Source organism: Pygocentrus nattereri, chromosome 1, assembly GCF_015220715.1.
Source record: "Pygocentrus nattereri isolate fPygNat1 chromosome 1, fPygNat1.pri, whole genome shotgun sequence".
NCBI classification, from domain to species: domain Eukaryota; kingdom Metazoa; phylum Chordata; class Actinopteri; order Characiformes; family Serrasalmidae; genus Pygocentrus; species Pygocentrus nattereri.
In genome coordinates this window covers 56427929-56443703 of record NC_051211.1, presented here as the reverse complement: position 1 = coordinate 56443703, position 15775 = coordinate 56427929, and the positions used below count along the sequence as shown (strand labels likewise).

At 43.4% G+C, this 15775-nt stretch overlaps 1 protein-coding gene across 1 annotated transcript in view; it reads left to right on the top strand.

Moving 5' to 3' along the window:
- Positions 1-15510, top strand: part of stk38l (serine/threonine kinase 38 like) — a 24408-nt gene extending 8898 nt beyond the window's left edge. Inside the window, exons 6-14 of the mRNA XM_037541470.1 lie at positions 2-125; positions 1157-1311; positions 2453-2555; positions 3244-3305; positions 3407-3524; positions 5458-5581; positions 9402-9497; positions 10240-10331; positions 12590-15510. Coding sequence (XP_037397367.1) covers positions 2-125; positions 1157-1311; positions 2453-2555; positions 3244-3305; positions 3407-3524; positions 5458-5581; positions 9402-9497; positions 10240-10331; positions 12590-12717 — 1002 coding nt within the window. The 3' untranslated portion in view covers positions 12718-15510. The remainder of the gene's footprint in view (position 1; positions 126-1156; positions 1312-2452; positions 2556-3243; positions 3306-3406; positions 3525-5457; positions 5582-9401; positions 9498-10239; positions 10332-12589) is intronic.
- Positions 15511-15775: the final 265 nt, after the last annotated feature.

Below are 15775 nucleotides of genomic sequence, written 5' to 3'. Positions count from 1 at the left end.
GGTGGCTCATATCAGGGCGGAGAGGGATATTCTTGTGGAGGCAGATGGAGCTTGGGTGGTGAAGATGTTCTACAGTTTCCAGGACAAAAGGAACCTCTATCTCATCATGGAGTTTCTGCCTGGAGGTGAGTACAGATTGATGAATGACACTGTTGGCCAGCTCTAAGTAGAAAGTCAATGAAAGTTGATACCTGGCCATTTAATTTCCAGGCTAAACTCACAGAACCTAGTCCAGGCGTCGGCAGCGTGCGGCTCTTCCACTGCCCTGTCGTGGCTCCACAGCTGAATCTGATTACTAATCAGTGATTAACTAAACTAAACCAGTGATTTTTCAGAATTCCTCCTGTAGGCCACGTTGGATAGTAAATCAAATCAAATCAAATCAAATTTATTTGTAGCGCTTTTTACAACGGATGTTGTCACAAAGCAGCTTTACAGGATTTCAGAAAAGACAAAGTTTCCACAGGACTGAAAGAATGTACAGAAACCCCCGGTGGGCAAGCCAGGGGCAACAGTGGCGAGGAGAACCTCCCTCAGAACTGAGGAAGAAACCTTGGGAGGAACCAGGCTCACCAGGGGGGACCCATCCTCCTCTGGTCAAACTACCTACAAGTGATTATACTACTAATATTATCAGCAGTAATATTGATATTAGGAATATCTAGGAGTCTATGAGAACATCAGTGTAGGGTGGGCAGCTCATCCAAGGTGGTTGGTGGTAGCTGAGGCGTGGGCAGCTGGTCTGAAGTGGGTAGCAGGGGGGCTCGGCAGTCAGTCGTCCTTCAGTGTCCAGCCGGACATGTGGGCGGTTGTATACTCGGAAAAAAGCAGGTAAATGGGATTAGTTTTGTTCTATCCGTTTGTACATAAACAGGGAAAAATGAAATGGCTATATTGGCATTATGAGATCAGACCTTTTGACTCGTCCTTTCATCACCATTGTAAGGAAATCCAAGCTGGTACGTTTTTGTATAATTGACCGTTTCACTGCTGACCGCTCTGAATTACTTTGCTCACATCTCTGTTGGTGAACTATGAACATTTTGGAGAGATACCCGGCTAATCGCTTTTTAGGGCCACTTAACGCTCATCCACAGACTTCCCTTCCTAATGATTCGGATTGGGCGACTGATTTCTGCCGTCTCTGTTTGGTTAGGAGACATGATGACTCTGCTGATGAAGAAGGACACCCTTTCAGAGGAGGCCACTCAGTTTTATATAGCAGAGACAGTCCTGGCTATTGACTCCATTCACCAGCTGGGCTTCATACACCGAGACATCAAACCCGACAACCTGCTGCTCGACTCACGGGTACAGATTTCACCATAAAATATGCTTTGTTGTTTTTGTGCCTCGGTTTGATACCGACGTTAAAAAAAGGAGCGCTAATGTTCATTTTGCCAAATTTCAGCTGCCAGGACAAGATATGACCGTTTAATCCGCACGATTTCAGCCCCAGAAACGCTGTAGAACTTGTGAAGGAACTCTTTTGTCTTCGAATGTTCGCTGTGATGTGATTTAGTACCTTTGACTGCTAAGGGAGCTGACGACAAGGTTCTGGCCAGATCAGGAGTTTTGGTCCAAAATCTTATAATGTGACCGCAGTTATGATGCACATCTAGAAGGCAGCCAATAAGCATCAGCTGTAAATATGTGCATGTATCTGTGTATATAACACCATCTGAAGGCACTTCGTCAAGGACGTACACCTCTTACACTCTTTATCCATTCTGTCAGCTCATCTGACCCCCATGGACCCTCACAGAGCAGGTACTGTTTCAGCACTGCAGTAACACTGACGTGGCAGTGGTGTGTTAGCGTGTGTTGTGCTGGTGCGAGTGGATCAGACGCAGCAGTGCTGCTGGAGTTTTTAAACACTGTGTCCACTCACTGTCCACTCTATTAGACACTCCTACCTTGTCGGTCCACCTTGTAGATGTAAAGTCAGAGACGACAGCTCATCTGCTGCTGCACAGTTTGTGTTGGTCATCCTCTAGTCCTTCATCAGTGGTCACAGGACGCTGCCCACAGGACGCCACAGGACGCTGCCCACAGGACGCTGCCCACAGGACGCTGCCCACAGGACGCTGCCCACAGGACGCTGCCCACAGGACGCTGTTGGCTGGACATTTCTGGTTCTCAGTCCAGCAGCGACCCTGAGGTGTTTAAAAACTCACTCGTACCAGCGCAACACACACTAACACACCACCACCACGATGTCAGTGTCACTGCAGTGCTGAGAATGACCCACCACCCAAATAGCACCTGCTGTATGGGGGTCCTTTGAGGGACCTCCTGACCACTCAGTATCGGTGAAAGGTGGCCAGTACTGTTCACTAATGTCGCCGTTTGTAAAATGGGTCGTGTTGGTACTCGTATGTTCCTGTCGTGTGAAGCAGCTTCAGAAACAGTTACACATGAATAATAATGATAATAGTACGTCCTGTTTTAGGGCCACGTCAAGCTGTCCGACTTTGGCCTGTGCACAGGCTTGAAGAAGGCCCACCGCACCGAGTTTTACAGAAACCTCACTCACAACCCCCCAAGTGACTTCTGTAAGTTTTACCCCTCCTACAAACTTTTCATTTCAGTTTACACTGTTTATATGGGCATTTGTTTAAGCATCATGCACGCCTTCGAATCATAAGCAAGGCCTCAGTGTGGATTAAACAAAGTCATACATTTGTGTATTAAAGTCTTAAGTGGATATTTTCACTCACTTGTAGCATTTATTACCTAGAACAACCACCTGAGACGGGTAAGTGGACGGTTGGAAGTTCTGCAGATGTTTATCTTTTCTAATTAAAACTCAGTGATTCTGAGAGGGTTTAGGGTGAAGCGGTTCAGACGTCTTTACAGTGGTGGTGATGGGAACCAGGCGTCACCATGACGACAACACAGATATAGACACTTTATTTACCATCCAGAACCACCAGAGAACCCACACGAGTCTTCTGAGCTTATATAGAGTGACGATGATGGGAAAATAGTGGGGGGGGGCAGTTTGGGTACCGTTCTGCCCCACATGTGTCCCTTCACCATGAATGTTTTTTTTTAATAAATGCGTCTGGTTCCTATCACCACCACTGTGAACAGTCCTAAGTTCCTCTAGAACACCGAACCACTCTGAACTGCTCTGTTTACATCTGAACCGTTTAATTATGTAGAAACCTTAAAGAAAACATTGAATTCCCCTGCAGTCGGAAACGACCAGCACTGTAAAACTGTTGCTTTTATTATAAGCCTTTCAGAACATGAACTCGAAAAGGAAAGCCGAAACGTGGAAGAAGAACAGACGACAGCTGGTAGGTGTGCGCATGTTAGTCGGTCTTCCTGCTGGAGTAAAACAGCGTCTTCAGCATGACTGTAAACGTGACGTTACTCATTGTCGAATCCATCCTCACAGGCCTACTCCACTGTCGGCACGCCGGACTACATCGCCCCTGAGGTCTTCATGCAGACCGGATACAATAAGCTGTGTGACTGGTGGTCTCTGGGGGTCATTATGTATGAAATGCTGATAGGTATAAACACACATACGCTCATATCAGCAGAACGAGAGCCATGCAGTAGACCAGCTAATGCAAACCTCATTTCCCAAAAAATGAGAGATTACATGTGATAAATTCAGTTTGACCTGCATTAAATTGAAAACAGCACAGAAGCACCACATGTGATGTTTTACCTTATGAACAGAACGTTTTTGTAAATATGTTCTTCCCAAATTCAATGGAAGCAACACAGAACTTGGGACAAGAGCATGTTTTTCAACTGCGTTACGTCGCCTTTCCTTTTGGGGACCGAGGACTCAAACTAACTGAGTTATGAACGTGGAATTTCTTTGCCATTCTTCTGTTATACGGGTTGTGCAGCTGTACAGGGCCTTCGCTGTACAGGGCCTTCGCTGTACAGGGCCTTCGCTGTACAGGGCCTTCGCTGTACAGGTGGTTGAAGTGAGTTTCTTGTTAGAACTGTCCAGTTCCACCTTAAATAGTGCAGCAGTTACATTCTGGCCGTTTAACTCGCAGCAGAAAAATTCAAGCTAGAAGCTGCCGAATGAGAAGCGACTTCAGCCTCGTAAAAAGTCGAACGTTCGAGACGTTTTACAAGAAACTGTTGTACCTTTTGTTGAAAAGTTTCCTGCTGAAAATGTGAGAAGCGCGGCGGCAGCTGAGCTGAAGCTTAAAGTAAAGCAAGCCTGCGATTTATATTATATACGTTTAGCTTATCTGGACTTTTTTACCCAACTTTGGTGGATAAGGGACATCGGTACCATATATACCACTTCCAGAGGAGTCGAAGGTCACAGGCATTTTGTTGTGGTTTTCAGCTTTTCCCTTTACGGGCAGAAATTCCTCCAGATTCCCTGAATCTTGAAATACCCAAAATCATTACAGCTGCTTGTTGAAGAATAATGGGCCTAATTCACCGACTGTTCTTAAGTAGAAATTTCTTCTTTAACCCACTTCCGCAGTTTTTACGAAGGTTCTGACTCACCAGTGTTCTCTGTGTGGGGTTTGTTCTTGGGTAAGAACAGAATCTACAACACTCCAGAGAACAAAGGTGAGAACAGTTCTGCGCTTTCAGGACACGTCATGAATCTGACGCAGGGCCTTTTTATCAAGAACGTATTTGAGAACAAACTTTGGAGGATCATTGGTGAATGAGGCCCAGCGTTCTTAGGCAGGTGGATTTGGTGGACAGTGGTGAACCTCAACCCATCCTCGCCACTGAAGACTGACTTTCTTGGGTGCTCTTTTTTAACCCAAGATGATTGTACCACCTGTTTAAGATGTCTTTTTGGAGATTCCACTAGTCGTAAATTGGCCGTGTCCCAACCTTTTTGGAACATACTGCAGGCATCGATTTCAGAATGACCATAGATTTACAAAAAACAATGAAGTTGATGAGATAAAACCATAAATATGTCCTGATTTTTGTGTACAAATCACTGCTGTTTGTTTTTAATTTGCATTTCACATACTGCCCCAACTTTTTTGGAATAGAGGTTTGTGGAAGGTCACAAGAATTTATTGCAGTTACTTCAAAATCAGCAAGTAACTGAGTAAGTAGAGCTGCACCATCACTCTGCAGTGCAGTTCATTGCCTTAGCTCAGCGACTGTTATTAATAGTATGGATCTTGTGGAGGCAGCCTGCTCTTCTGATTGCATCCCAGAGCTTAGATTAGACTTCATTACATATGAGTTAGATCAAGTTCAGGCGTCAGCGTAATGAGATATGAATGTTTATTGAGTGTTTGATTATTATGAGGTCTAAAAAGTGGGATTGCAGGTTTCTGAGTAACTCTGGGAGAACCCGGTCGTGGAGCTCTCAGTGGAGTCGGATGAAGTTGAGTTTGCATGTTTTCATCCTGGCTGTAGAGGCTGGGTAAAATGTGCCCTTTCACCACATTCACTTGGAGTTAAAAGAGGTTTTGTTCTGCCTTCCTGTCCCAGGCTACCCACCCTTCTGCTCCGAGACGCCGCAGGAAACGTACAGGAAAGTCATGAACTGGCGAGAAACTCTGATCTTCCCCCCCGAGGTCCCCATCTCGGAGAAAGCTAAAGACCTGATCCTCAGGTTAGAAACCTCACTGGCGCCAACAGCTCGCATGTGCATCTCAAAATGAGCTTTTGTTTTTATTTATTTCGTTTCAGTTTGTTGGTCTTCAGGCACTGCGTAAAAGTTTTAAATAAACATTCAATTAAAAATGAAAATAGGTTAATAAAGAACTGTTGCAGGATCGAAGTGCCGTGGTGCCAACAGTGTTCCAAACTTTAAGGGTGTGAGTTTTAGTTTAGTTTCAGTTTTAGTCTTAGTTTATCACCAATGCTGTGACAGCAGGTGTTTCCTTACAGACGGCCGAACACAGAAAAACACTTCTAAAGTCTCTGACTTTTTTTTTTTCCATAATAATTTTATTTCTTTTTATTTTCTTTTTCTTCATTCTGCCATGGATGTTACAGATTTGTGTTATTTTTATTTTATTTTTACTTTTATTGTTAACTAGCAAGATTTTTCACTCCGTTTAGATGTAATCGCAGTTTTAGTGAACTATGATCATTCGTGCGTGCGATGTTTAAGGAACGGTTGGACTGGGCAGTCGGTTTTAAGCCTGGTTTATGTGGAAACTTGCAATTAACATAAAACTAAATTGCACTTGGCATAATAAGGCTTCCCATGATTCACTTTATACAGCACTTGGCTCTGATGGTACATTCCTGAGCAGAATTCCCAGAGCTTTGATGAACCAAATCGGAATGTTTGTAAATATAAGGGTTTGTAAGACGTCCGGGTGGAAAACTCGGAGTCAACACGGAAGCAGCTCAAACCGAGCAGACAAAACATCGACAGTGACGGTCGTATGCTGTGTAATAATAATTATGAAACCTTTATGATAATGTGATGACGGTAAAGACCCACGCATGCTTGTTTAGTACTGGAGTTTGTATGTTTATATTTTGAAACTCTACAGTTTTTAAGTGAATGATATATTTTCATTGCCGTGTTCTGAAAGCTGTTGGCTGCTCTGGTGCTGTGTTGTCCAAACACGCGGGTTCTGAGTCCCGGTGCCAGCCTAACGTCGCTGTGTATATTTTTATGTGTATATTTTCGTCTCTCACCTCATTAAAACACAGTCTAAACAAATTAAACTAAGTTTAAAAAATGATGAAAAAGGCATGACAGGCACTGACCGTCTAGCTGCACTCTGTAGTTCTACAGTTACAGACTGGAGTCCATCTGTTTCTCTGATACTCTGTTACCCTGTTCTTCAGTGGTCAGGACCCCCATGGACCCTCACAGAGCAGGTACTGTTTGGGTGGTGGGTCATTCTCAGCACTGCAGTAACACTGACGTGGTGGTGGTGTGTTAGTGTGTATTGTGCTGGTGTGAGTGGATCAGACACAGCAGGGCTGCTGGAGTGTTTAAACACTGTGTCCACTCACTGTCCACTCTATTAGACACTCCTACCTTGTCGGTCCACCTTGTAGATGTAAAGTCAGAGACGACAGCTCATCTGCTGCTGCACAGCCTGTTGGCTGGATATTTTGGTTGGTGGACTATTGTCACGTCACCACCACGTCAGTGTTACTGTGGTGCTGAGAAGGACAGACATGCAGTGAGGCACACGGGTGCTTTACTTTCTAATATGTGACCTCAGATCAGCAGATTCTGGCCTACAGAAACAGTCAAGCCAAATTAAGTTTATGTATTATTATTATTATTATTCCTATTTTAGTTCAGACATTCTATAACACAGAATATTCCACAAAATCAAATAAATTCTGATAAAACCACAAATGTTATGGAACAAATAAAACGAAAGAAAAAAGAGGCAGTAGGTCCGTCGTGTGTTTTCCCTCCCAGATTAGAGGCGCTGAGATATGAGCTGCTAAAACAATGAGAGCTGTTTGCAGTGAATTCTGGGAGAATTCTGTGTTTTCTGCTCCAGCTGCCAATTCCTTTGGAATGACTCCTGTCTGCCCTGATTCTCAGACAAAAACAAATACCGAAAAATGGTGGTAATAATAATAATAATAATAATAATAATAAATTGTTTGGAATCGCTCCTAACATTTATTTTGAGTTTGTCAAGTGATCAGTAACATTCCAGCATTCGGAAGTGTTGTCCCAAACGCAGTCCTTTCAGCATTCAGAGACTCGTGTGAGGTCGCCCGACTCGGTGTTCCTCAGTTCAAGCCAGTGTTCGTCTTCAGTCCTCAGTTTTAATCTGTGCTCAGTTCTGCACGTTAAGGTCCTGCATGCTTTCAGGAGCAAACAGCTGTAGAAACAGATAGATTATGAATTTTTATATCCAATTTCTTCGCCTGATTTTGGCTGATATTTTTATCTGAAGCTCACACAGGCCAAGTTTATGTTTACATGCCAAGATTTTTGCCAATCTGACTGAAGACATTCCGATTATGGATTAAGACAGAGCTGTTTATTCTCACTCTGTTAAACAATCTGATGAAAAATCTCGGTTTATGAGCTCACTACAAGTAATAAGAGCCAAAATTATGTGCATGTGCGGAGAACCAGATGTTACCATGACAACCAGCATCATGTGTGTCCAGTCAGAGTGAGATGAGCAGCAGTGAGCAGTGATTGTTTGTGTCCTTATGTCCTTATTAAAGAAGGCCGAGAGGAAGACGTCGTGTTCTGAGACACATAAGTGTGTGTGTGTGTGCGTGTGTGTGTGCGTGTGTGTGTGTGTGTGTGTGTGTGTGTGTGTGTGTGTGTATAAATGATCCAAACACACTTAATTTAGGGAATTGTATCACATTCAGTTGCAGTTTTTTTCCCCCATATTCTCCAGCGTGACTCCAGGCTTTTTGCTGTATTTTACTATTTTGAAAGTTAAATATATAAAAAGGTAAAAATATGCAGTAATGTACCTTTAGATCTACCATTGAGCCTTAAGATGGTTACTGTACCTCTGTGGATCCAAAAGTGTATTCATACAGTAACTTTTCCCTGACCGTGTACAACAGAGGTGAAGGTTCACCTTAAAATGAATAATAATTAATAAATAACATTAGGGATATTTCTGTACTGCTGTATTATAAGCATGGGTCACGCTGGAGTACCAAACCAAACCCTGAGAGCTTGAGTTTGTCACCTGATGGACGCTGTTTGTGTCGCGTATATCGGGAAAGTACCTGTAACTGTGTAGCTCGTTGATTAAGAAATTAAGTACCAGAATATTTTGATGTACCCCCAGTGTCATTCTGCCTACCACTGGGGGGTCTGTGTACCAACCTACCTACTTACCTACCAACCGGTACAGACTACACTGACCGTGACCGGCCTGTACACTAGGCATTAGGAATAGTAGCAAACTTTGATTGTAAAAACATATCTAATGCTAAAAATGCAAGAAAAAAAAAATAGGAAAATTTGAACATAAAACATTTATCAAATAAGAATAATATAACACAAACTAATAAATAATAAATCAAATAATGATAAAATAATATAAACATTACTAGTGACATAAAACCAAGAATGGAAAATGTAAAGCAATAATAACATAGTCACTAAAAAGTTGATAATAAAATAAAACAAATTTTAGTAAAACTAAAACGGCGAAATCACAGAAGTTCACTAGAACCAAATAAAACGTTTTCAGCCTGAGTGGAGAGGAACTGCTGTAGAGTAATAGTGGGGAATTTCCAGCGAGGAGAACTTCCATTCGGTTATGTCTTCAGGGTTTGTGCTCCCGAGAAAGTCCAAAGTCTGAGTAGATTCCTGTATTTATTCTATTTGTATTTATTATAGTGCTGCATATTTTATATTTTAGTCTTTTAGCTCCATCTCACCCCTATTAACTGAGCGCCCTCTAGTGTTTATAATAGTTGGTAAAGGTTTCTGACGTGTTACATTGTGTGTATTATAGATACTGCACAGATGCGGAAAACCGGATCGGGGCTGTGAGTGTGGAGGAGATAAAGAGTCACCCTTTCTTTGAGTCAGTCGACTGGGAGCACATCAGGTACGTCCTGCCCTGTGTGCACTTTAAATCAGTACAGCCATAACAATTTATGTAAAAATACCAGGTGTTTAAAATATCACGAGTGTCCAGCGTAAGGTTCTACTGTAGCAGCTGTAGCCAGTCAGCAGCCTGTCCATGTTGTACACCCTCACTGTCTCTCACACACACACACACACACACACACACACACACACACACACACACACACACACACACACTCACAGCAGGCCATGTTTTCCTCTTAGCCCAGGTGAAGTTGTTTGGTCAAGACGTTTTTAGAGTCCAGATTTTCTTCTTCAGTTTAGAGCTGGAGCTACGAATCTAAAGTTTCTAACAAACACTAGAACTCAGTCACCTAAACAGCTCAAATACTTACTGTAAAAATCCATCAGCAAAACTTTCTCCACCCACTTAAACTGCATACTTTATTCAGGTGAGGCAGACTTGTCGGTGGATGGCTGGATGGATGGGGATAGACAGACAGAGAGACAGACAGATAGACAGACAAATAGATACACATAGACAGACAGACAGACAGACAGATGGATGGATGCAGAATTTGGACTCCAAACATGTCTTGGCTAAGTGACTACATCTGGGGTGAGCGATTAATTGGTAAATTTTTCACTAAAACGTTCCTTCAAAGAAGTTCGGTTGATCAAGCGAACTGTGAGCTGTAAAGTTTTCATTAGACTCCCAGCTCTGTGGTGTATCCAATGGTGAGTGCTGTCTCTCCACACAGAGAGAGACCTGCTGCTATCTCCATCGAGATCAAAAGCATTGATGACACTTCCAATTTTGACGATTTCCCCGAGTCTGACATTTTACAGCCAGGTGAGCACCGCCTCTACAACTTTTGTTTAAGTGATCTTCTCAGTCAGACAGCCCTTTCCTGCCAAATGAAGCGGTTCTTTGCCATGTTAAAGCTGCACTATGTAAGATTTGGGGATTTGGAGACCTCTCTGGTGGAAAAGTGTAATTGCACATAGTGTGAAAGCACATTTTGTAGTGCGGGTTGTGCTTCGGTGCCCTTCCCTGAGCGGATGAATCTGATGATTGAAAGAGTTCAAATAGAACTGGGTTCTAAACTTTGTGAAGGTGTAAGGGGTCAGGCTGTGACACCAGCTGCCACTAGGGGGCCCGGGTATCGTGCCAGGAGTGCTACTAGGTGCAGCTCCTAGAACTCCAACTCCCAAAAGCCCTAGCGATAATCATTGCTGACCATTGCTGCACAAATTGACATCGAGCACATCTACTCCGCTTTACCATCTCATACCAGTTAATATTCCAAATGCTACAGTACCAAACAAATTGTTGAATAAACACCCAAGAGCTCTGCATTTGGGTCCACCAAGTTTTTTACTCAGTAATGACACTTCCTTCAATTTTTAGGAAAAATATCTTGCGTAGTGCAGCTTTAAGCACCAGAATGCACGCAGCTCCCCGACAACGGCTTTCTAGACTACTGATCTCCGTATTGATGAGGAGTAACTAAAACTGGACTTAAGGAATGTTAACCTAATGAATATATTAAAGATGTGAATTTAAAAATTCTAACATATGTACAGTATCTCACTAAAGTGAGTGCCCCCCTCACATTTCTGCAGATATTCTATCTTTTGACTGGACGTCACTGTAGAACTGAAACTCTGATATAAGTTAAAGTGGTCAGTGTGCAGCTTGTATAGCAGAGCAGATTTACTGTCCTCTGAAAAGAACAACACACAGACATTAATGTCTAAACAGCTGGCAGCACAAGTGAGTCCACCTCACAGTGGACGTGTCCAGATTGTGCCCAGTCGTGTCGTCGTCCCTCCCTGGTGTCGTGTGACTCGTTAGAGTTACAGGGTTCCAGGTGTGATTGGGGAGCAGGGCTGTTAAATTTGGTGTTTTGGGTTCAATTCACTCACACTGACCACTGGATATTCAACACGGCACCTCATGGTAAAGAATCTCTGAGGATGTGAGGAATAGAACTGCTGCTGTCCACAAAGACGCCTGGGCTATAAGAAGACTAACACCCTGAAACTGAGCTACAGCACGGTGGCCAAGGCCATGCAGCGGTTTTCCAGGACAGGTTTCACTCCAAACAGGTCTCGCCAGGGTCCACCAAAGAAGTTGAGTCCACGTGTTCAGCATCACATCCAGAGGTTGGCTTCAAAAAACAGACGCCTGAGTGCTGCCAGCATTGCTGCAGAGGTTGAAGAAGTGGGAGGTCAGCATGTCAGTGCTCAGACCATACACCGCACAGTGCATCAACTCGGTCTGCATGGCTGTCGTCCCAGAAGGAAGCTTTTTCTGATGCTGACGCACAAGAAAGCCGGGAAACGGTTTGCTAAAGACAAGCAGTCCAAGACCATGGATTACTGGAACCACGTCCTGTGGTCTGACGAGACCAACGTTTTTGGCTCAGATGGTGTCCAGCATGTGTGGTGGCGCCCTGGTGAGGAGCACCAAGACAACTGTCTCTTGCCTACAGTCGAGCATGGTGGTGGTAGCATCATGATCTGGAGCTGCATGAGTGCTGCCAGCACCGGGGAGCTGCAGTTCATTGAGTTCATTGACTCACTTGTGCTGCCAGCTGTTTAGACATTAATGTCTGTGTGTTGTTCTTTTCAGTGGACAGTAAATCTGCTCTGCTATACAAGCTGCACACTGACCACTTTAACTTATATCAGAGTTTCACTTCTACAGTGACGTCCCATCAAAAGATAGAATAACATATTTGAGGAAATTTGAGGGGTGCACTCACTTTTCTGAGACACTGTATACTTTAACCCTTGTGTGGTGCTGGTGTGTGTGTTACTCAGTGGTCCGCTGGACCCACATTATTGTTTATATAATCAATGCAGCCAGAACAGTTTATGTAAAAATACCAGGTGTATAAATTATCACAAGTGTCCAGTGTGGGGTTCTCCTTCAGCAGCTGTAGCCAGTCAGCAGCCTGTCCATGTTCTCCACCCTCACACACACACACACACACACTAACAGCAGGCCACAGGACCCCACTGACGTGAACACCACACAAGGGTTAAACAGCACTTCTGTTGAAAGCAGTGCCGTGTTTGAGAAATGCCTCTGTCCCATTTCAGTGACAAACGTAACAGAGCCGGACTTCAAGTCTAAAGACTGGGTTTTCCTCAACTACACCTACAAGCGCTTTGAAGGACTGACACAGCGTGGAACCATCCCCACCTATACGAAGGCCGGCAAAGCCTAAACGGCCAGCGGAGGCGGGACGGAGAGGGACGATTCGAAACGTCAGCGCTTGCCTCAGCTACACTCTCTGTTGCCATAAGGTGCCGTCACCTCGACTTCAGAGACGTTTGCACTGCAGTTTTGCACCTGGAGGAGTCCAGACAGGTACACCTGTCATCCTTAGTAAAAATAAATAAAACAAGCAGTATAGCTACCCCACCCCCCAACCCCCCCCCCCCCCCAGCTTACACTGGTCCTACATGCTCAGGTAAGAGGAGGCTCATGTGTGACACCTTCTTTCATCGTCCAAACACTGTACTGTAGACTCAACAAGATATGACTGAATAAACAGGGTCAGGAACCGCAAAGCGGGACTTGCTTCAAGGGGAACTCCACCAGTTTTTCCAAATTTCTGCTTAATAGAACGTTTAAGATGTAAACAGTCATTCGGAGTGGGTTGGAGTGAACTGCTTCATTCTAGAGTCAGAACCGTTCACAGTGGTGGTGATGGGAACCAGACGTCCCTCTAAAAGCTCCTCACAGAAAGTTCCTACATGAGCTGGTTCTGAATCCACTGCCTGATGACTGAGACGCTGTTTTGTGAAAGGGTTTTGGCTCAAGACACCAAAGAGAACCATTTTTTCAGATTTTGCACATTAACCTTAATATATATATATATATTAATTTATTCCCACCTTGTTTATTTTTGGCTAAGACAAAACCATGAATTTTTCTTTACTATGGAATTTGTGATGCAAATGGACTTGTCAACTTGTTTACCTCTAATTAGTGATTACACTGACTCTAGAACATGGAACACATTGGAGTATTAGGGACTTAAACACTCTTAAAAGCTCTAATGCAGCGATCTCCAGAAGTCTGTTCACACTGTAGAACCTATAGGACAAAATGTTACCAATTAGACACTAAAAAGATGTAAATTCAGGTGATATATACATACTCTGCATTTTGCGTAACGAGGTCTCGAAGCGTTTGTTGTGCCATAAGTATGCAGCTCTTTACAATATTGAAGCTGCGCTATGTAAGATTTGGAGCCCTCTCTGGTGGAAACGTGTAATTGCACACAGTGCAGAAGCACATTGTGTAGCGTGAGTTGTGCTGCGGCCTCCTTCACTAAGTGGATGAATCTGACGGGGATGAAAGAACTCCGTCTAAACCTGGTGAAGGAGCGTCTCTGAGGATGTGAGTGGATTAACTACTACTGTCGTCACATCTTCATCGGTATAAAGTGGATTCAGAGATCATTTGAGGCTGAAACATCAAGCTGGGCCTTCTTTTTGAGTGGCCTCTGACTTTTAAGTGATCGTTTCATGCTTTACAGGGCGTACACACCATATTTAGCTTGTTTATAATCTCCTTACTCTGTAATGACACTACTTACAGATTTAACAACAAATGGCTGACAGTGGCTTTTGAGACAACCAGCCGCTATATTGATGAGGTGGAACTGAGACTGGACCTAAATAAATGTGTCGATTTTACATCCTGCATCGACATTTACACTGATCAGCTCCACTGACCGTATAGCCACCACCACGGACTACAGTCTGTAACTGTAGAACTACAGAGTGCAGCTATACGGTCAGTGGAGCTGATAAAGTGGACAGTGAGTGTAGAAACACAGAGGTGGTCAGAATGATACGCCTGACCGGTGTATTTGAATATTTAAAATGTGTATTTTCACATAACAGACATTCAGGCAATAATGAATAAAGCCTATAGTGAATAAATAATGTTCTAATTTGAACAATAAGACCTTTTATTAACCCTCAATACGTGATTCATGAAATAGTGTCACCGATGTCTGTATCTGTGTTGTAGTCATGGCGACGCCTGGTTCCTATCACCACCACTGTAAAGACGTCTGAACCCGAGTTATGCAGTAAGCTTTAAAGATGGGTGGAATTCCCCTTTAGGCTCTTACCTCACCTCCGCCTTATGTGCACGTTAAATTCAAGATCTTTTTTTTTTTTTTAAACTTGTTTGGTAAAAGGTCAGAAAAACACTGGATCCCTGCCCTGCAATCAGATTAAAGATGTAGCATAAATAAGCACTATAGTAAAGCAGCGTTTCCGCTGAGCGGCTCGTGACGAGTTCCGCTCATCATATTTATTGTACAGCAAGTGAACAACACTGTAACGTTTTCCCTGAATACCTTAGATAACCTGGTAACGCATTACTCTGTATTGCCATCACTGACGCGCGCGTATCTGCATGCAGGTGTTTTGCTGTTAGTGAAAAAGCTTGATTTATTCAGCCATAAACGCAGTCTTTGATTCTGATTTCGATGTCGGGCGTGTCCCAATAAACACGTTTTAGCCATGCGATGTTTATTTTTATTTAGTTTTTTATGTTTTTTGTCTGTCTTGTACCTGAAAACATGAGATGTGCATATTTTTTTGCCTCCTTCTAAGAATCTTGTGTTATTATATTCGTGATTGTCCGCACTGAGGCGAGGTTCTGTCGTTGAAAGGTTCCGACGCATGTTCCAGCCTCTGCTCTGCTCCTGTATATTTATGAAGATATTTAGTGACTAAATACGTCGTCGTGCAAAACTACTGCCCACTGACCCCTCAGCCTGTACTGGAACAGGGACAAACGGCCTAATGTACTGCAGCAGATATTAGAACTGACGTGTCTTTAATGTGGTTGTTCATTGTGCTGGTGGACGTGTTCTTCATTGTCCTGATCGCTCTAGAACGTGGTCATTTACTGTGTATGGATTGATGGCAGTGTGTAAAGGAAAAGAGACGAATGCTGTTCAGCACATTAAAGAAAGTCGTAACTACTGGAAGACTGTTGTTTCTGAATGACTTTGCATGAGGACTGTTGGAAAATGGAATGTAGCCAAAAAAAGGTTCTAGATAGGACTCACTCTGGACTTCGTCTCCTTGTTCAGAAATGGACTACACTCTTAAAGATGGTTGTTTTGCAAAGAAAATGGTTCTGTATAGAATTATGAACACTGAAAGAACCCTTTACACGGTGAAGTGGTTCTTCAGATTGATGGAGAATGTGCTGTAGATGGTTCTATGTAGTACCCAAAAGAGTTTTTCCAT